General features: G+C 39.8%; 1 protein-coding gene across 1 annotated transcript in view; it reads left to right on the top strand.

Annotated features, from left to right (window-relative positions):
- Nucleotides 1–474: 474 nt before the first annotated feature.
- dok6 (docking protein 6) overlaps nucleotides 475–21,826 on the top strand; it is a 46,568-nt gene continuing 25,216 nt past the window's right edge. The window contains exon 1 of the mRNA XM_053342666.1: nucleotides 475–540. Within this exon, the coding sequence (XP_053198641.1) occupies nucleotides 475–540 (66 nt within the window). The remainder of the gene's footprint in view (nucleotides 541–21,826) is intronic.

Here is a 21,826-nt window from a genome sequence, read left to right on the forward strand (position 1 = left end):
GAATAAAATCCAAGTATGAGAATGTGTGTTTCAAATGGCGTATTTTGGACAGTGGAGAGATAAGAAATAAAGTACCCCAGTTGATATAACGACACCCCTCCCACCCAACGCAGCAGTTATCCCCCACCCCCTCCCCGGTTTCAGGGATGGTGTGGTCCAGGAAGCGCGCCTCTCCTCTCCTCTGCTCACCGCTGTTCTCCTCTCAGCTCTCTGCTCTCCTCTCCGGCTCCACTCAATCAGCTGACGAATGGTATCTCCCTCCTCTCCCGGATGGATCGCGCTGCTGAAGCCGGCCAGCCTGAGCGCTGACACAGGAGCAGGTTGCCCACTGCTCGCTCTTCTCCCGCTGGATGTCTGACCAACCGAGCCTCAAGTAAAAAAAAAAAAAAAAAAAAAAAAGAAAAAGAAAAAAAAAAGAAGATTTCGCTCTAAAGAAAAAGAGCTTTCTTTATTAGGAAGCTACCCGCCCTCACCATGGCTTCCAACTTCAACGACATAGTCAAACAGGGATACGTGAGGATACGGAGTAAGAAACTGGGGGTGAGTAGTACTGTTGCACTTGCTGTCTAGCACGGTAGAGGAGGAGGAGGAAAGGAGGAGGAGGAGGAGGTGGTGTTGTTGGTGGTGTTGGTAGCAGAAGGAGGAGGAGGAGGAGGAGGAAGAAGAGTTCCAGTTGTTTGCGGTCTTTCAGCATCAGCGGCGGCTGGATTAAGAAAGAGGCTTTAATTGCTCCATAGGCAGCCGTCCTGCTGTGAGCTCTTCAACAGGAAAAACAGATTAGAGCAGCGGCCAAGTTTCAGCCAATGTATCGTGCAAAAAAAACCCCAAACAATACTTACACACATAGGCTACTGAGATTTTCTTTTGTAAAGTTAAGAAGATTGGCAGCTGGTGTCTTGGTTTTAAATCACATTTCCTCAGTGTCTAGTCTGTAAATTTATTTTTCATGAGTTATTTTGGTTGCAAAGATAGACAGGTTAGCAGCTTTGTAAATTTTACAGAAAATATAAAATATTAATTGTATCTACTTATAAAGGGATAACTGTATATTATCAATTTAATAAAGATCACCATTAACCCGTAATGTCACTTTTACCTACACATATACTCCCAGTAAAAGTATTATGAGACTTCAATCACACCATAAAGTCTAATAAGGTCACTTACCACTGAGCACCACAGGCGATGGTGCAAATGAATGCTAGACTCTAGGGTGGACAACATAATAGCAAGGCTGATAATGTTGTTAATCACTACATAAATTATCATTAGCCTGTTATCAGTCAGTACAGCCTTACTGTGCTTAAACTCTCTTTCAGTCATGATGAATTACTCCCACTATTGAAAAGTCTCATTGTAATCCAGCTGAATCAGTGTGGTGGCAGCATCTCAGTGCCTTGATAATGGATTTCCATTGAGATACAGCAAGGGGGAAAATAGCTTGACTGCTTAAATTGAAATGAATGATATACTGTATATTCGATTATGAGCGCCTTCTTGTCTGACTCATAAAGCCATCTGCTTTTGTTCGTTCTTCCAGCTCATTACGTTAACAGAGTGGGTACAGTCCTCTGATGAAGTGTGATGATGGAGGCTAATGATGGCTGCCTCTTCGTCACATCATCACCTGACTTCATCAACGATATTCTACTGTTGTATGCCGCTATTGAAGCTATCTTTGATTAGTCTTTGTGAGTAATTGTTCTTGAGTAGCAGGTGTTGGGCTGCCCCTTAGTAGTTGACCAAATAGTCCATTAGAAGAGTCTCAGTCGACCAAGTTCTTATTGGTCAGTTAGTCATAGGAAAAAAAAAACTCTCCGAACTCCATTTGGGAGCTGCGCCTTGTCTTTTACAAGAATAGGTCAGAATCTAATATATGGCTGGATGACGGATACAGAAAGTGGCAACACTTGGTGGCATCGGGCCTAAGCGAGTGATGAAGTTACATCACTCAGCCGACCAATGTTGTAACTTCATCACTCAGCCAGTGATTCAGTCAGCCAGGGACAGACATTCACATTTATAGGGCTGGTTCCTAAGTTCCAGCAATTAGACTACGTTGGGCAGGAAGTCATTCAAAGTGTGGGATCATTTTGAGTGTGTAAATGACGACACCAAGCTCATAACATGAAAACTCTGCATGCAGAACTCAATCATGACTCATCATCTGAAACATATAATTAGCCAGCAACATTACTAACCTAGAATGGAGTTACAAGTTGTGTGTCATTATACTGTGTTGAAATAAATTAACAAAATATTCAGTCTCCTTGCTGCTGACACATTTACAATCATTACCACTTTTGCCGTTAGCATTGTTGTTAACAGGTGGCTCCCTTTGTGCATGGGCTTGTAAAATTTATATTTTTAAGGCTCATTACAATGGTTTGGTATTACTTTGCAATGTAGCACAGTGTTGTTACTTAAAATGTTCTTTCTTTGCTCTGAAACTGAAACCATTTGCTGATGCTCCCCAAAAGATATATGTAAATAATAAATTAATATCATAAATGCTTGAATGAATGACTACTAGCCAACTAGTAACATCTTTGGTCCAGGGGACACCTAAATAGAAGAAACCTTTACTGACCTAAAGGAGTTTCACAACTCAAGCCTGATTTCAGAAATGAAAACAAAAGACATTTGCTATCATGTTAATCAGGTTGCTCATAGTTGCTTCAGTTTATATACATATGCTATTAGCTAGATGCATTCAGAGAAATAGGGAGTGTGTCTGTGGAGTCTATGACTTTGCAAAGCAAGTGAGGACGCATGCTGTGTTGGCTGTGCTCGAGGTATGGATGCCATATCTCTGCCAGCTCCAGATCTCATCCTGCTGTTTGTGGAGAAAAACAGTTTGTGTCCTGATCGCCCACTCTCTCAGCCCTCCAGCCGCTCGCTGCTGTTTCATCATAGAAAAGCCATGCTGCGATAGCTAGTGGACCTCAGTGTGGGCAGACAGAAAGTATTTATCCGTCCATGCTAGGTTTAGTTATATTCCAGGCCATTTCTCATTTTGAATCTGATAGGAGAAAAAAACAACAACACAGGAATCTGTATGCCTGAATCAACAGGCATTGCCGCACCCCTGTAATTATTCCTGTTGTTTAATTACTTTTTACGTAAGGGGGAAAATACCACATTGGTGTAAAATGTCCCAGATACAATACACATGCACGTCATGATTGAAAAGATAGGCAACTGATACTCATAGTTGACTAAAATCCCCCTAAAATGTGTTATTAATTCAACCCTTTTTCAGCATGAACCCAAACATCATATTTCATTTTATTTTTGTGTTACTTTTCTACTCATATTGATGACTCAACAGCTCAATAATGTTTATGGCTGTGAAGAGAGACTCAGAGTGCCATACACAGTCAGAGCTGAAGGATAACTGAGATGTAGTGACATGGATAGAGAGATACACTGCCCTCTTTGCCTCTTAGGATTCCTCATCAGACAAATACTGTGAAAAGATCTCAATTCAATAGTCTATCCTGTCAGTAGGGCTGGATATCATTTGGATGTGTCAGTACTTGTGCTGATATCATACCTCAGTTTTGATACCGATAGCAAAACAGTATTTCTTTTGAGATCTTACTATTAATATGGTGATTTTCTATTTGTTTTATATGTTTCCTTAGACAAACAAAACCAAACAGAAACCAAAATCCATTAAAATATCAATTATTCTCTCTGTAGATTTCTCAGTTTATCAATTAATCATTTGGTCTATGAAATATCACAAAATATTAAAATGTCCATCTTTAGAGTCTCTATAGCCCAAGGGGGCATTTTCAAATTGTTGCTGTTTTATCTGCACAAACAGTCCAAAGCTCAAAGATAATAAATTTATTATGAGACAAAGAAAAGTGGCAAATCTTAACATTTAAAAAGCTTTTGATATAAACTGACTAATTAATGCAGCTCCAAAACTAGTTCTTTAATGTTAAATGTCTTAACACATGTGGAATACAAGAATGTTGCCAGCATTACAGTCTAAAATGTATTTAAATGTAGATCATGGACTATTTGATCAAAGAATAGGACAAACAAAAACTAAATCACAATTACAGCCAGACATCCAACGCCAGATTTCAGTATAGTCAGTAACAAAAAAAAAAAAAAATTGAGGTTTGATACCCAGCCCTAATTGTCACAGCAACTGTATTCAGAGGAAATTTTATCTGCTCAGCTTTTAGGCCAGAAAGGTCCTGTGTGTTTTCCTCCTCATGTGACAGTTATTTAATGTTTTTTTTAGCCATTTAAATGTCTCTCAAATATCACATATCAAGACTTAGCATCACAGTTGACCTTCTAATGCTCCCACCTCCGTCTCTATTGTAATGTCATGCCATTTAAAATGTTTTATACATTATTTTTTTATTAGAAAGTAGTACAGTCGAATGATTCTCTTTATGCAATATGTATTAAAGTTGCCACGCCAACAGCTTTGGCTGAACTCATCAGCATCACTCAGTTCGATTGGCTCATTTCCAAAACCCATCATGTGTGAAGGTTGAGGCCATGAGGTCAGGTCTGTGTTCTGCCGAGTGATCACATTACCAAACAGGGCACTTTCTCTCCTTTTTTTATTCTTTCTTTTTTTTATCCTGGGACATTTGTTTTCTTTTTTCCAATGACATGAATGGCAACGATTTCCTACATTAGCCAACTTCTTTGTCTCTTTGTTGGCTGAAGAGACAACGCTGCAGTGTTCTTGAATGCACAAGTAGTCTCTATTTCCTTTCATTTCTCACATTCCCTCCTCCTCTTCCTCACCTTCACCCATTCTCTCACCTCCCGCACCCCCCCCCCCCTTACGTCTCACCTGTACTCCCCACACTTCACAGTGTCTCTCACATCTCTTCCCCCCTATTTTATCGCTCTTCCTCTTTTCTTCCCCTTTATCTGACTATCTCCCTCACCCCAACACCCCCACCCCCTCTCACCTTTCTCTCCTTCACTGGTTTGCAGACAGCTGAGAGACTGAGCACAAAAGCATCCTATTCATCACCCCACACTGCACCCTCCATAACCCCAACAGGCTATTCCCCCTGACACAGGGTGCAAAGCCACACACACACACACACACACACATACACACGCACACAAACTGGCTTGGTTCAACATTGAAGGATTGGCACACACATGCACCCAACAAACAAGTAAACAATCTGCTGCCAGAGAACAGTGTGTGGATTCTCAATTAATTTTAATCCTGTGGCTTTCTACCATGTACAGTATTTTTTTTTTTACAACATGAAGACAAACTAAATGCTCACAAGAGCCAAAAACAAGTAAAGTGTCTCCGCACGCAGAAAAACATTAAATCGGGCAGAGTCTGAGATACAGTAGTAGTGATACTGGCATCATCAATGTGGTCCTTTCTTTCTCCCTTTCAGTGAAAAACAGTTGATGCTATCAGTTGGATGGACTTCTGAAAGGCTGAATAACATGACCTTTGAGTAATTTGTGTGTCAGTCTCAGTCGAGGTACACGTTTCCCAGGTTTACGATCACTGTGGTAAATAGAAAAGGTCAGAATATTTTCCCCCTGTCTGTCCAACCTTTCTTCAAGCCTTAACAAAAAAATGGTCAATTTAAGTTTGCTGTGGGTGAGTCTGTCTGCCATTCAATCTCTCCATTCACAAACATGTTTTGACACTTCAAAGGAGCTGTGGTTCAGATGCTGGCTCAGAGGTACTGTAGATATGTAATATTTTAAGAGAACGCACAGCACTCCAGACACAGATATGTAGGCTCTTTTTGATTTCCCGCCACAGTAACATCACAGTCTAAAACCAAAACAAGCAAACTCAACATTTTATTTACAAGGAAATGTGCTCTACTTTTATTGAACTTCATACCAGACATTTAAAGCACCCATAATTAATATATTTGTATTACCAATGGATCACTGCTTTTGCCTAAAAAAACAATGTTATGAGAACAATGAGATCTTAGCTCTTAGGAAGTAGGTACCATCTCCAGGTGCTTGACAACCTTTAGGCCCATTTGTTTTGTTGCAATAATTAATTTTTTTCTGTCATGTGCGAAGCAGTCTGTCAAAATTAGACCTTGCATGTCAAGATAGTGGAGTGAGGAAAAGAATCGGGTGTGCCCGCTAAAGCCGGAATGTTACACAGATGCTGACTGTGGTTACTTTCTACTTCTTCCAGTCCCTGTAGGCTATAGTGTGTTTTAAATTATGTCAAGCAGTGCAAGCTTTCCAGGTGACTTCTTTATTGTGTGTTGTATTGATGAATGAGGGTTTTCGTTACAGGTTTATTTAAAGGGCTTTCTAAAGATAAGCAATGCTGCTTTCAGTCGTAAATGTAATTGTTATAGCAGCAAATATCATGGGACATAAAAGGGGCAAAACTAAACTAAAATATTTATAAACTTAAAAAAGGACAGAGGAAACACATCAGTGGCAACAGAAATAAACTATTAGCTTATGAAATATATTTTTTTAGACAGCTTTGATGGAGCTCATGATATATCAGGAGGATGGCTGCTTTACTCCAGACAATTTCACTGTATGAACCTGGACTGGACTGTATGTGAGTAACAGCTGACCTTTTGGATGTGTGGAATAACATTAACACTAATGCACATTAATTACCATTAGATCCTGACCGATCCTGTCGGTATATCTGCAGATTTAAATAATCAATGAAGTTATACTACATAAATGGGCACGGCGTATCTCTCTGTGGGGGGGATGGGTGGGGGGTGGAAGGGGGGGGGGGGGCACTGCAGGTACTTAAATCATGTCCCACAGCTAGGAATTAGACTGAACCAAAACATTAAAGTTGTGGACCGGAAAACCAAAAAGACAGTTCGTAGAGCTCAGAGGGAGTGCAGAGTGGAATGATAATTCTCTGTGGGTACATGACTACAATCCAACATACTCACATTTCACTTTTGAACAATTGATCAGAGTTGCTTCAAAGATATGATCACAGTAATATTTTACAAGTCCACCGTACCTCTCTCTCTCCCTGAACAGTGTTGACTTTCCAAAACATCAACAGTGAGCTGGAGGAAGATTCTGGGACTCAGCGGCGCTATTGAGCATCTTATTAGGAGTGTATCTGGATCATGCTGGGCTGCATCACGTCTCATTTTTGCTCGATTACCTTTAAATTCAAGTCAAAATGAAATTAAAACAAACTTACTTGGGTCTAGAAAGAAAGAAATATACACAAAATATATAATCCAGCAATGTTTTCTTGCTTTTCATAATAAGAAGAATAAAATCGAAAGGGACTCTACTATCATCTAAGTGTGGTTATTAGAGCTCCTTGGTCAAACCAGAACATTAAATGTCAGAGCAGAAAACACATTAAAAATGCATTATGTCTAGTCCAGAATGAGGAGGAGTGGAAATACAATCAGCCAAAAGTGTGGATGTAAACAAATAATCAGTAAACCAATAATGGTGGCTGCAGACGGAGAGTGTAAGTTATTCATCATTCTAACACAAGGATATCATTTGCTAAAAGATGGGTTACAGACCTGTTTATACATTTACAAAAGAGGATTTAGGATCTTAAAATTACTTTTTTACGAGTGAACTATTTCACATGCCTATAGTTTGTTTTGGGGTAATTTTATAAAGGACTTAAAAAAACAAAAAAAAACAAGTGACAAGTACTAAAGCACAGCACTTTAGTAGTTTCATGCATGACAGAAGATTCAGTCAACGGTACAGATTTGACATTATCCCATGCTGATATAGAGCAGAGTTTGACAGAAATAAACTGATAATTGATTACATGGTGTGACACTCATACCAGCTTTAGTGATTCAGTGATGAGGCACTAATTATTCATATTTACTCACAAGATAAATTCATGTATCTGTGAGTGTAAATACAACAGGTTTAAATCCAGTTGGGAGTTTTCAAGTACTGTAAAGGTTGTTGCTGCTGCTTTTAAACTGTCCATGCAAAAAACCTCTTCACAAAATATTTGAAATCAATGCTGCCATAACTTCAATTTGTCCACTTTCCATTAGTTTTCACGCAACACTGTAAACAACTTCCAATACTTCTTATTCTGCTGTTAAAAGTAATACACCACTGAGCAAAAGCCAATATTTCACAAAGTCCTTTTTCAATAAGTGTGCCAACAAGATAGACTCATACAGTAAGTGAAAAAAACCCCACAACTACTACACATCTAAACTTTCCATCTTTAGAAAGAGATCATAAAACCTTAAAAATGTTCGGTTATGGAGACCTTTGATACTCCAGCTTCCAGCGTACAGTGGACACCGATAAAGCAATTAACCATGCAAATAAAACATTTTTTTTGTCCATTTGCTTGAGACAAAATCAAGAGTTATTACTCTCTAAGTACTTTTCTGGACCCACTGGTGCTCTTTTCTCATCCCTGTCTACAGTAACTCCCTCCATTAGTGCTTATCAACTGTTTTATCCCTCTTTTGTCTCACTCGGCTGTTTTTGGCTTACAAGTGGGGTATTTGTGTTCAGTGACCAGTGGCCTTTACGTGGACAGAGTGTATTGTATTGGTGTGGGTATGTCCCCCCTCTCTTGGGCGCGCAAGCATCCACCAAAGCGGAGGCAAAGAAACAGAGAATAATGCGTCTATTGTCCAAGATGGCACAGCCTTTTAAGATAGGATCTTGCCACCTCCATGCACTCGCTATTAACAATGACAGGCCGTCTAGATTGGTGGATGTCAGGAGATTTTTCACCCCGGGAACTGTACTTGTCAGTGGAGCGTAGAAAAGACATAGTCAGCTATGTAAGGCTTTAAGCAATCGAGACTCACTTTCCAAACAACACGGACAAATGGGACCAGGGTTGTGCAAAGAAATCAGATTATATCAATTAGCAAATCATGAGACTCTTACATCCAAGTGGCCTTAATTAACCGCGTCGTCCTTTCCATCTTTCTGATAGTAAAATAGAAATTGAAACTGCAGCAGATAAAGGATTTTTTGAACATACTTAGTTTTGTTTATGATTTTATTTGTGCCTTGTGAGTGCACATAGCCTAGTTTCAGTGTGATAGATGTTTGTTGGACTGCATTAATTCACTGATATGCAGGGCAATACATTGTGTGGTCATTTCCTTTTTAGTTTTCATCAGCTTCTCCATCAGACAAAGACCTGAAGACAAATGACCAGCTCTTATTGGCCCTGATGAATTGCATCTCTAGCAGGATATGGGAACAACAGCCCAACAGTCGTTATTCTTAGTGAAAAATGTGCCTCTATTATATAGTCACTTTCATAAATAAATCTCTGCCCGGACCTCACTTGAACATTTCACATCATTGATTCCCTTTGTGCCTAATTATCAAAAAAGCTTTTTGTCGTGAACAGGGACAAATGTTGTTATTAGCAGTTAGTAATGTCTGCACCTTAGAAAACTGGTGGCTAACAATGCTATTTTGTATCAACACTTGTTTCTTTCCTTGCTCCGACGTCATGCTCTCAAAATGCTTCAACTTTTAGACTCCACTTTGCGATTTGATGCCGTCCCCTCTGTCCTTTTTTGTCTCTCTGCCAGAAATCCACCCGCAAACACATGTCACACCAAGCAGGAACTGTCCATAACAGCTTCGTGTTCCCGATGTTTTGTGATGAGGTGCTATGTAAAGTGCAGCTCACTAGTAGCAACTCTCTTCATTGCTGTTTAATCTTTCCAATCCCAGCATACCCTGCACCCTGACAACACACCAGACACTTGATTCAACACCATCAATTTAAGAAAAAGCAGAAAGAACAACCATTTCATTTTATTTTGTGTGGAAAACAGAGCAGGAAATATAATTTAATGGAGCTATGTCAGTCATTGTATCATTTTTATGCATCACATTATGACTTATGTGAAAGAAGTCATAGAGAATTATAATTGATTATTTCTGTAGTACCTCTCAGCTTTATGGAATTAGTAGTGACCAAAAACAGAACTAAAAGGAGAGGTCATTTTTGGACTTATATTTTCCTGGTAGCCAGACACTCGACTAAAAGTGAATGCTAATGTTGTTCTGTGTTCTGCTACAAGTGTAAATGGGCAACTGTTTGGGAAAAAAGTTCACCACATCAATTTAAAAGGTTCCCGTGTTTACAGTTTGTTTCTGTTACTTCCAGCTGGCCAAAAAAATTACTCAGGCTCAAACAAATACAACATTATAATCTACCAAACATAACAGAGTACAAATTATATTAAACAAAAAAAAGACAGTTCTCAGATTTAGCTCCTGTTCTGTTTGCAGGTTCATCTCTGCGTATTAATTGAGAATGAAAGAAATGAAAGAGCGCTTTCATTCAGTTCAACCAGTGTAGTGCCCATTCAAAAATGTGCCTGTCCTGAATGCTTGGCCTCTAGTATTGCTTCATCAACACATTATACACTATGTTCACTACTGCAAAAGAATCTCCTCATTTAAAATATGAGTGCTACATTTAAAAATAACTTCTGCTTTTGCTTTTATATTAGACATACGAGTTTTGAACTGCAAACGAGAAGTAGCCCAAGAGTGTCCATTCTTGATTGAAAGCTCTGCCGCTGTCTACTTTTCTCTTTTAAGAGCATGCCATGTGAAATTATTTTTCTCAAGCTGAGCTGATACTAAAAGGTGAAAACACTGCAGCCCTCCAATTGGTTAGTCATTTAGGCAATCTCATGAATCATTGGCTTTCTGTTTCAGAGAAAATTTTCCTCCGCGCTCTCAATTTCTCTCTCTCTCTCTCTCTCTCTCGTGCTTGAAACACAGCATTCACACATAAAGAAAACAACACAGATTTGTCCTATTGTTCTTTGTATTTGCTGCTGCATTAGTTGGATGGAATGAATGAGTGAAAAGGACAAAGTTAGAGGAGGAAAATGAAACAACGTAATAGCGTCTGTCTGCACAGCAAATTGTCTGTTCTGCTTTAGAAAGTAACAACCGTAAAACAATCAGAAAATAACGTTGTATTTTTATCTTTCCCAGGCTTTGTCTTTCAAAGAACGCTTACGCACATGCACCGTCACAGAGCTGAGAAACCCCGCCCCTCTTGTTTATTCAAACTTTATTAATACTGAATGTGTTGCACATCCAACACTCCACTTCCATGGATCCCCAGAAATACATCCACTAGGTGTGAAGTAGATTGGATCAACATTTCTAAAGATATGCAAAGTACATACATACATACATACAGACAGATAGAGATTTCTTGCTTCATAGTCAGATAGTATCTGTGCTGTGATGTAATTGAGAGATTTAACTTCCACAAGTTTCCCTGGCATTGAACTAAGAGCAGACTACTCACTGAGGGTATTTATTCAAGATGTTTACTGTTGTTAATAATACTAAGAAGTTACATTTCAATGATGTACTATTAAATTGGATGTTTGTGTAGAGTCACAGCTGTCTCTGTTTTGAATATTAGTTCAGGATTTGTCTCTCAGTGCTTTTTTTTTAGAAGAGAGTCTTTGCTCTTTCTTTAGTAAAGTTGAAATAAATTCTGTTTTGGATTACATCTCCATCTTGTAGCTGAAAAAGGATCCTAAAGCATCCTAATGATGTTCACTTAGAGTTGAATTTATTCTCCTAATACTGTAAGCTGTTTGAGTTTGAAAGGTGAGTGTATTATTGTTCCTTATTCAAGTCCATCTGATCCACATATTTCACCTCCCACACTGGTGCTCTGGCTTTACAGTTCTCTATGGTACTGTATCGCTACAATGTGCAGATACACTGGAGACTCACCTATAAAACACCAGGCATAGAGGAATCTATCATAGCTCCATTAACACTTCTGCTTCATCCTCTTCTCCTCGCCTTCCTCCCCTCATTAATCAACAGACCAGCCCTCAGGGCTCTATTCTGCAGCTAAGCTCACTTTCAGTTTGTGTGTCTGTGTGTGTGTGGATATTGTCTGTGGACATTGTGTGTATGTATATTTGCATGTCTAAATACACATGTGTTTTTATATGTGTGTGTGTGTGTGTGTGTGTGCAGCTATGTGTCAATGTTCAGTTTCAAGGTCAGCGTCTTTTCTGCATCAGCGTGTTTATGAACTTTAGGACTAAAAACCAGAGAGAGAAAATAAAGATTCCTCAAGGGAGTTCTTAGATGTCATTATTTGTATGTGTAGTCTTATGATAACAATCAGCCATCCCTTTCAAACTGCTTCCAAATTCAATTTAGTCATAATGTGATCCAGAAAAATGGTATTGTAACCGTTGAAGCTGACAATCACATTTGTATGTAGTGTATCAAAAGGAGACCCGGTGAAGTTATTCTTAGGCAAAAAAAAAAAAAAAAAAAGACCCTCCTACCTTTTATATTTGAATCACGATCCATAATGAGTTCTTCTCCTGCTGTTACCTTTCATCAGCCTGCTTGCCAAGCACATTCAGTACAGTGTGCAGCCAAAGATAGCCTCAGCTGTGCGTGCGTGTCTATGTGTGTTAAGGGCCTTGTCTTTGTGTCTGTGTTCTTAATTTCCTCAACATGGCGCATAGGTAAACATTATTATGGTCGTGCTCAAAAAATCATAATTAAACATTACACCTGAGCTGCTTTAAATGCAAGCAAATAGCCTTGTTGACTAATGTAAATTTGCCCAAGCTGTCGACCAAACAAGACTTTTTTTTTTATGTGGCGCTAATTGTTAGTCTCTGTATTATTAATGTGTTGTTAAAGAACCTTGACCTTGGAGTCTTGCGTAAGTGGGGTGAAAAAAAAAAGCAGCCAGTTCATGTGACCCCCCCTCATCTGTGTGGGAGCTCTGTTTGTTTCTGTTTGTTTGGAGATGAGTTTGTACACTCCGCTCTCCTTCCCTCCCTCTTTCTCTCTCAGGGGAGTTCTTTTAATAGTAAGGAGGTGACAGTTTACCTCTCGCTGAACACTGGGGTGACAGTTTGGTACCTGCCTAGCTCGGCACCCTGGCATGAATACACTACAGCTGACTCTCTCACGTCGTATGCACAGCTGCCAACTTAAAAAAAAAAAAAAAATTAGTTCATTCTAATGAGCCCAAATGACCTCAAGTGTAGGCCAAGGAAACCTGATCCCATTTCTCTTGAAGAAATTTTAATATTTCCTTAAGAATTATTGTTTGTGGAACAAAGTGTGGATATGGTCTTCCAGTGGAAATGGAGCAGACAAAAGTAGCCTTGGCACTGGCACTTGAGCAGATCTTTTAAAGGTCATAATGGAGAAAATAATGGCTCCTAAGAGTCATAAAACAATTGAAAACATGCGGTTATTGGACAAAGTTAATATGGCAAACTTTTGACCCATCCTGAATTGTACTGGTGGCCTAGCATGCCAACAGATTAGGACTTGGCTAATTTAACAAAAGGAAGTTTGAAGTGCAGAACAGGCATTGGGATCAACAATAACCAGTGTTAGCCCCCACCCACACACACACACACACACACACACACACACACTCACCTCCCTCCCTCTCTCTCTCTCTCTCTCTTATGTTCCCAGTTGTTCGCTCTCATTTCAAAGAAATGTCTTTTGGGCGAAGTGATAATTGCATTCCTCAATGATTTCATGCTGAGACACACAGTGACACTGAATCACAGCCCACTTATTCCAAGAGAGTGTGTTCTTTGGGAGGAAATGAGACAAAAACAATATGACAAACTCCATCGGACCCCGTTCTTTGACATAAAAGTGCACTGCCACATTTCCCCTCCTTTGTGCACGCACGCACACACGCACACACACACATACACACACACGCCTGTTTATTCCCCGGCGTCCTCTTTGATTTGCGGACCAAATGTGGCTGAGTCAAGTTAGTTCCAGCAAGCACAAATCTCTGCTTTCTGGTTGTGAGGGAATAGTTGTTGCAGACACAGAGCCCGCTGCTTTCCCAGCTAACCGTATCAGAGAAGCAGCCCAAACATCAGTGAGCGAGTTCCTCTTTAGAATTAATCCTTGAGGGGGAGGGTGGGGCGGGTGGGGGGGGGGGGGGGGTGACTGCACCAATGCATGAGGATTACTGCTTTTAGGGCTTCTGATGAAATTCAAATAACAAACGCTAGCACAAAGTGTCCTGGAAAACACTCAACGTTTCATAATATCCTTCTAAACATGCAAATATTTGCTGGAACACCGCACAGTGGTCTGGGCCTCATTCAATTTCACAGTCTTTATTTATATGATAATCAAGTGGTTACCTAATGGTAATTAAGCTAGTCAATTGGTGGAGTTGCATTAAGGCTGTGAGCTGGGTTACCAAGAGCATCCTTTCATCCTCTTACTTTATATTCTCTTCCCACTGAGGCTAGCCGGTCACTTCTGAGGCACTGTATTTGGTTTCCATGTAACAGCTCCTCACCTGTTGGCCTAGATGCTAATTTCCTCTGGAAGCCTCTGGTGACGTGAGCACCAACACACTAAAGTGAAAAATAAGGCTTTTCCTACATTACAGCTAGACCTAAATGGAGTTTTGTGCTTTTGTGCATTCATAGCATGTTCTTGTCATTTATGGATTTAGTTCAGTTTAACATTCAGTCCTGCAAGAGGATACACAGTGGTGGACAACTCATTCCAGTCCTATAAAGAAAATAACACTGCACCGTATTGTTGCTCTGTGTCTGTGGTGGTCTCAGGATGCTTGTCGGCGAGGGTATTCTGCCATAGTCAAATCCTCCTTTGTCTGCGTGTTATTGTCTGTGAACGCTTCAGCCTTGTACATGGATTAAATGGAAATTGCTGTGTGTGTCTGTGTGTGCGGAGGATTGCTGACTAAAGCTGTAATACATAAAGAGGTTTGGATGAGGGATGGTTTAAAGAGCAGGCAATTGTCATAATGATGACTTAAAGTAAAATTATCGCATCGTAAAAATGTTTTACACATGCATGCAGCTTCATATACTGTAGCCAACAGTATTGAAAGTGGGTCCCTGCCAAACTAAGTGTCATTAGAATCAAAAGTAGCTAAAATATACGTTGGAATAACTTTACCAAAGGGAAGTAAGCGACATTATTAAACTTTATGGGTAGATTATGGGATTATGATTGCAGTGTAATCCTTTCTTGTCTCCCTGTAAAAACACAATTTCTTTCCTTCTTGCCTGTGTCAGTTAAAATCTGTCTATGCCCAGTACTCCAGGGCGGATGCTGGTGAAGCCATAGTCTAAGCTGACACAAACCCTGTTTACACCATAAAAAACAATTTCCCCCCTACTCCTCTTCGCTCCCTCACACCTGAGAGAGAAACTTCAATATTGACCTACATCTCCTTCAGAATAATTTGGCTGCTATTTTTGTGCTGTGCTTAAAAAATGCTCTGCGAGCCGTGATGGCTGGATCCGCGCAGTGTGTGACATTTTAAGTAATGTTTTCCTGCTCGAGGCTACCCAGCATGGGTCAAACAGCTTTCTGTGTCTCTCCCACTGTAATAAGAAACAAAAAACCTTTTTTTAAACTTTTGTAGTCAACAGTGGTGATTGCATATGAATTGGAATTAGTTTTTTTTGGCTTTCTAGTTTTCCAAGGTTTGAAAAACAGGAGATTTGGGTGAAGAGGAAGAGAGATTCATTTCAACTATACAGCAAAATGTAGGCTGTATGCTGAATTCAACATCATGATATATCTGCAAAGCTCTGACCATCAAGTCCTATTTAAAAGCATAATTCATCATGAATCTTAATGGAAGACTGCAGCCGGTTGCCTCCATGGCTCTGGCCTATTCTGACACTCTTCTTTTTCAGCCACCCTCATCATCTCCTGATCATTTTCTCCAAACTTTCACTTAAGCAAACTTCTTTTCTTTTGTCCCTCTTATTTCTGTTTCTTTCTTTTCATGCTCTCTCTTATTTTCCCCTCTCCCTGGCTTTTCTCTCAATCTTCCTCTTTTTTATTAAATCTGTTACATGATCATTTTTATACCACCTTCCCTTGCAGTCTTTGTCACACTAGGTAGCTAGACCCTTGACTTTTGGGCCAGGAATCAGCTGGAACTTGTTGTCCATCATATTTCATGCCCCATTGTGACCGGGATCCAGTTTTCACCTATGGATAATACCCTCTATGTAATGCCACACAGCCACAGCCAAGGCCTTAACAAATGAAATAAGGGTTACTAATACTATGATATTAGATTTTGGGACCAGTTTGGCTCATGAATGTTTGATGAGAATGTCCAATCATGCATATAGACACAACAGAGAAATGAGGGACGGGAGAAGAGAGAGGGTAACGACAGAAGGGCAGGCGGAGAGACAGAGACGAATCAGGCTTGGAGAGAAAGTGAGGAGGGGGAGTGTGTGTGTTTGGGATGGAGTGGGGGGCAGTGATTACTTGCTGCTGAGGTAGCACTGCATTACACATGAGGATTTGGAATGGCCCAGATAAAGTAATCTATGATTAACTGGGGCGCGGCTGGCTCGCCACCCTGCCAACAGCTGTAGTCAGGGGCGAATTACAAAATTATGGGATGTCCAAACATTTTTGATGCGGCGGGAAATATATTTCAATATGGGAGGTTATATATGAAGTCAAAGGTGACAGTCGGTGGAGAAGGAAGAGAGTGACAGAGGGAGCAGTGGTGCAATAAAAAACAACTTTTGGAGTCATACCACTTGGCTGAGAATTGTTGAAATGGTGGAGCTGTCCTAGGAGGACCTGAGGTGGGGAGCTGGAGGCTGGGGGCTGGGGGCTGGGGTCGTGGTTGGCAGAGTGATCACTGCAATGATTGCTGTAACAACTGTCCGACGGGATAACAAATCAAATTATAAAGATGGACACCACGGCACAGACCCCGCTGCCGTCTGAAATTGATTGCCAGCACCAGGAACTGATATTGCTTGGCCTGGTCTGTCATAGTCCATCAGGTGTCATTATCACCAAGGGAAGAGTAAACCTTATGCAGAGCTGAGAAAGAAGACACAGAAACAAACACAGAGAAACATTTAAGCAGGAATCCAATGTTTGGGTTTTTAATCTTTTATCTGTAGAGGTTCTTTTGCTCCGAATCCTGTTAAAAATAGCTCTATAGTCTACATGCTTAATGCCAGCTAAATCTAGCCTGCTACCATCATATCTGAGTGTTCTAGGGCTAGCTTGATTGAAGTACTCTCATTCTTTGTATCGTCAGTAAGAGCACCAGCAATCATTTTTAAATCATAGTTTGTAGGACACATACATCATTGTGAGGTTACAAACCCTTCCCACATTTGTCCTTCAAAATAAAAAAAAAAGAAATATGTAAAGAAGAATAGATGCATTTTGTGCCTCCAAGGTATTGCAATTGTGATTCAATATTCACCAGTGCTCCAGAGAATCTAACAGACTGCTATTTTTATTCTGCTGTGTGATTAGTCATTTACCTGAAGCAGGCTGTCATTGGAAATCATTTTCATCTCTTAGTTCCTCAGCTCATCCAAATAACAAGTGATTTGTCTGTCGGAGGGGGGAATACAGCCCATAATTTATTGAGAGGTGAGACAGTTCCTCAATAATGCCAGAAGTTTGATAATGTTCTGTGAAGTGAATGGACTTTGTATTTGAGGCCACTTAGACAAAATGACTGAGAACTCAAAGATGGATCATTATTTAGGGCTGTGAGGTAAAGTTCTCCAGTACACCTCTCAGTCATAGGTTTATAAATTCCTCCACATAATATATTCTGACTATACATACCTGTCAGGAGCCCATGTCTAGCATTAAGACATAAAGACACCACCATAAAGCAGTACACAGATCTGTTCTTATTTCATAAGCAGTTCATCAAACAGTCTGCTTCCGCCTGTCTGTAATCATATTTTGGCTTTAATCCCTTTTCCGGTCCCCCATACAATGGTCACAGTTTGGTTGTCGTGGTTGAGCCGGTGTTGATGAACTCGCTGCACCTTGCCAAGTGCCTCCTGAAGTGTTTTCCTCGCCACAGATAGACCTCCCTAAAAGTGAAAGGATTGCCCTTGAAATGTTCTCTCCAGCTTGCTGCTTTTTGCTGATGCCTATTTTATACACTATGTTGCCACATGTAGCAATGGACTCATTGTTTTTTAATAATGAAGAAGAAGGATGGTCTTATTCATGTATGGTACAGTTTTGTAGTGTTGCGGGTTGAATACTTCAAGGATTTCTTTGATGACAATCTACACAAAATACAACATGATGACAAAATGAAATCATGCTCTTAGAAGCTAGGTATTTTTCCCATTCAGATTTACACTTTTTCATCTATATTTTCGTTGGATTTTGAATTTGGGCATAGCCACTCAACAGCCATTTTAGTGTTGCTGCAGCATTATGAGTACAATTAGAATTTAAATTTTGCATTTGTTATCAAAAAATAAATAGCAAAATAAATTAACCAAATGAATCAATCTCATTATCAGAAGTTTGCACACTCGATACAGGGACCTCTATCGTCTGCTTTAAAGAACATAAACTGACGACTTGCCGATAAATGAGGATATTTATTTGTAGCTTTATGTCAATATGTCAATAACTGAACACATGAGACATTAATATCATCAAACAAATGAATAAAAATATCTAGTATGTGACCAGAAAATGGGAAATAAACACAAGGGAAATAATCAGAGCTCTCTAAGATGATTATTCTATTCAACATCAAAGTTTCACCTGCTTGTTGGAGCGTCATTGCAGTGATGAGCTTGTTTTACTTAATACCAACACTGTTGTGCCATGCTGGCTCCACTCACTTGACTCCCATCAAGGCAGTGCTAATCAGAACGTAGTGGATGCTGAACGTAGTGGATGCTGAGCAGACAGCGGGGAATCTCAGCCAATCCACTGGTCCCACTTCAGGGCCAATGGATCAGAAGTGCAAGACTGTTGTACTGTACCACAGTCACAGTGCTCATGAGACGAAAGTCTAGGTTGTTCTAAGTTGTTTGGTTATTTGGTTATATAATATATAACAGAAATTGGGCATACACACCAAGCCAAAAAGAGGAGGCAAAGGATATTTATTTGTTTATTTATTTTCTCTTTCTGTCTGTTTTCATATTCATAAATACAGTAGCAGCACACACACACACACACCAGGCACACTCATTCAACTTGCGTTGAAAAAATTATTTTCTTTGATAAATCATTCCAAGATTGTGTTAATGAAGTGTTCAATTTTAATGACCCAATCTCATTTGGATACCAGTGGCCCGTGGATTCATCCCACCTCCCAGAATTGAAATGAATACACAATAAAATGACTGCTTTAAATCTAGATGTAAGGCTTGTCATCTTTTGTGATTATTGCAAACTGCTGGATTTTGCTGTTCACAGAAAGTACCATTTTGACGAGCAGAGCACATTAATAATTTTGACTTTAACATACTAAAGTATTGTGTCTATATTTGACCCGTCATTGTGCAGAAGTGCTTAGATGGTGGTAATTGTATGTGCGTGTGTACGCAGGTACCAGTTGAGTGAAGGGTGCGTGTGCTTTTCTGACTGACAAGCCTTCCACTTATTCATCACACTTTGAGACTGTAATCTGCCAATCAGGCACAAAAGAAAGGCGCAGACTTCAGAGTTCATACTTAACCATTAAGAGGACTCATGGTAAGAAGCTACTGAAATCAGGCATGAAAGGTAGATGGTGATTGGGCCTGTTGCTTACAGAGCTGAATGAACTGATTTAGAATTTGGTGTGTTCTCACTCTGTGAGCAAAGACCCATAACTCTATGGGTCTTTGCTCACAGAGTGAGCCACCAGGATTCTAGGTTTATTTGTTTTGCTTGTGCCAACAAACTTTAAGGTGTGGTAATACTTCATCTGAGGGCTGCACAGATGATCACCAAACTTTTTTTAATAGAGGGAACACACTGGCTTGTCTGGATCTTTTGATAACTGGGTTGCTTCCTATCTCTCTAACAGAGAGCTTGTTTGAATACAAAATCAAAACACTCAAAAATCACTTGTGGGGCTCCGATTGCCCCTTTGATGTCAGGCGGCGACATGGCATCCTGTTTCTGTTTTTACGCTACGTCACAGATCTTTATGTGACCATGCATACCTCCCAAGTCTCTTATTTGATCATTCTTTGATCCTTGTTTGAACTGGAAGTTGTTCTGGTCAATAGAACCACAAACCACTTTCTTCGTGTATTAGAAAGTGTTTTTCTTTTCATGATGTTATTTTCCTCTTTACTTACTTTTATTGTGGATTAGGGGTGCAACGATTAGTCGACATTGTCAACAAAAAAACGATGACAAAATTAGTCGCTGATGAATTTAATTGTCAATGATTGTTGGTTACGTCATCAGGCATGTTTTTGGTGCTTTGTGGAGCGGTGAACTCCAGCAGTAACAAACAAAAGCAGCTGAACAATACACACTGCAGCATTAAACAACTAAACAACCCAACTCTGAGGTGAAGAAAATAACTCAGTGCCTAGTCTCTCTCACCTCAACAACACTGCACCCTCCCAGTGTGTTGTACAGTGATGACTTTCCCTGAGCTAACTGGAGGTTGTTCTACCTGCGGGAGACTGTGCACACCGCACACCACATGTTCTCCACATTTTGTCACTTTTCTCTCAAAAATCCTTCAAAAACCGTGATATAACACAGTGGTGCTGTAGTAATTCATCCAATTCAGTGGCAATATGGGCAGCCAGCATCCTACCAGGGGCAGCACGGAGTACACACACACACAGGAAAAAAGATCAGTTTTCTATCACTCATTTACATCAATGATATAATGTCACCGTAAAGATCAGTTTACCTTGTTACAGTGCTACTTCTAGTTTATGAAATAACAGCTTCTACCTCAGTCAGAAGTAGGAGAGGAGCACCAGTAGGTTGATCTCAGGTCTCCACTGAGTCTAGCGCACCTAATTTTGTATAGTAGCCTAATGATGCAAACATTTAAATCAGTATAAATCAATAACTTACTTATATGTATATACAATATTGTTTCTATTCCTTGTATTTCACTTTTTGTATTCATGATTGTATATCATTTTGGTATTATTGGTTGTTATTTCTATCTATCTATCTATATGTATGGTGGGTGCTGAAGGGGAGTTCATCCGGGGGGCCTTACAAGCTAGAACCACCACTGATACGATTAGTCGATTAATCATTTCAATAATCAATAACTAGTCGACTGTCAAAATAGTTGTTAGTTGCAGCCCTATTGTGAATAAAATTAAAGCCAGGAAGAATCTGTCTGTCAGCATGAAACACATTTTAATCAGGATATCATAAATACAATGCAGATGCAAAAATAAATCATACAAATGCAATGCTGCCAGTAGGAATGGTTCCTGTGCCTCTGAGCAGGACACAGTACACGGTATAAATATAGAATGCAGGTTTTTATTCACGTGTAGGTGTGCCAAACAGGTAACACTGCTGCTCTGTCAGTGATGACTGTGCATTTTTTATTGGTATTAGCACAGTGCACATGTGTGCAGACACAGTCTCCATCAAAAGTCATACCAGCCGTTCAAGCCAACTGACAGACTAAGACACAAGAGAAGGACGCAAGAGAAATGTGGATACAATTTAAGGGACTTGGGATGTATACCACGTCCCCTAATGACAAAGACAAAAATATAAACTCATTAATGCCTGGATGTGACAAACCTTAGAGGAATAAACTGGACTTTTATAGGGTAAGCCTCAGACAGAAATTTGACACAAAAAACCTTTCTTATAAACGTTCGTATCACTTTTTACCATTTCTCTCCTTGAGCAATGCAAAGAAAAAAATGCATGCTTTGATCTTAAACAGGCTTGACCACTGTAAAGCTTTCCTACTGGATTTGACATAATTCAATACAAATTAAGCTTTTAGCATGTCTATGTTGGTTTTCCACTTTGTATATACAGCAGGGAGATCCCC

This window comes from Scomber japonicus, chromosome 21 (assembly GCF_027409825.1).
Source record: "Scomber japonicus isolate fScoJap1 chromosome 21, fScoJap1.pri, whole genome shotgun sequence".
Classification (NCBI taxonomy): Eukaryota; Metazoa; Chordata; class Actinopteri; order Scombriformes; family Scombridae; genus Scomber; species Scomber japonicus.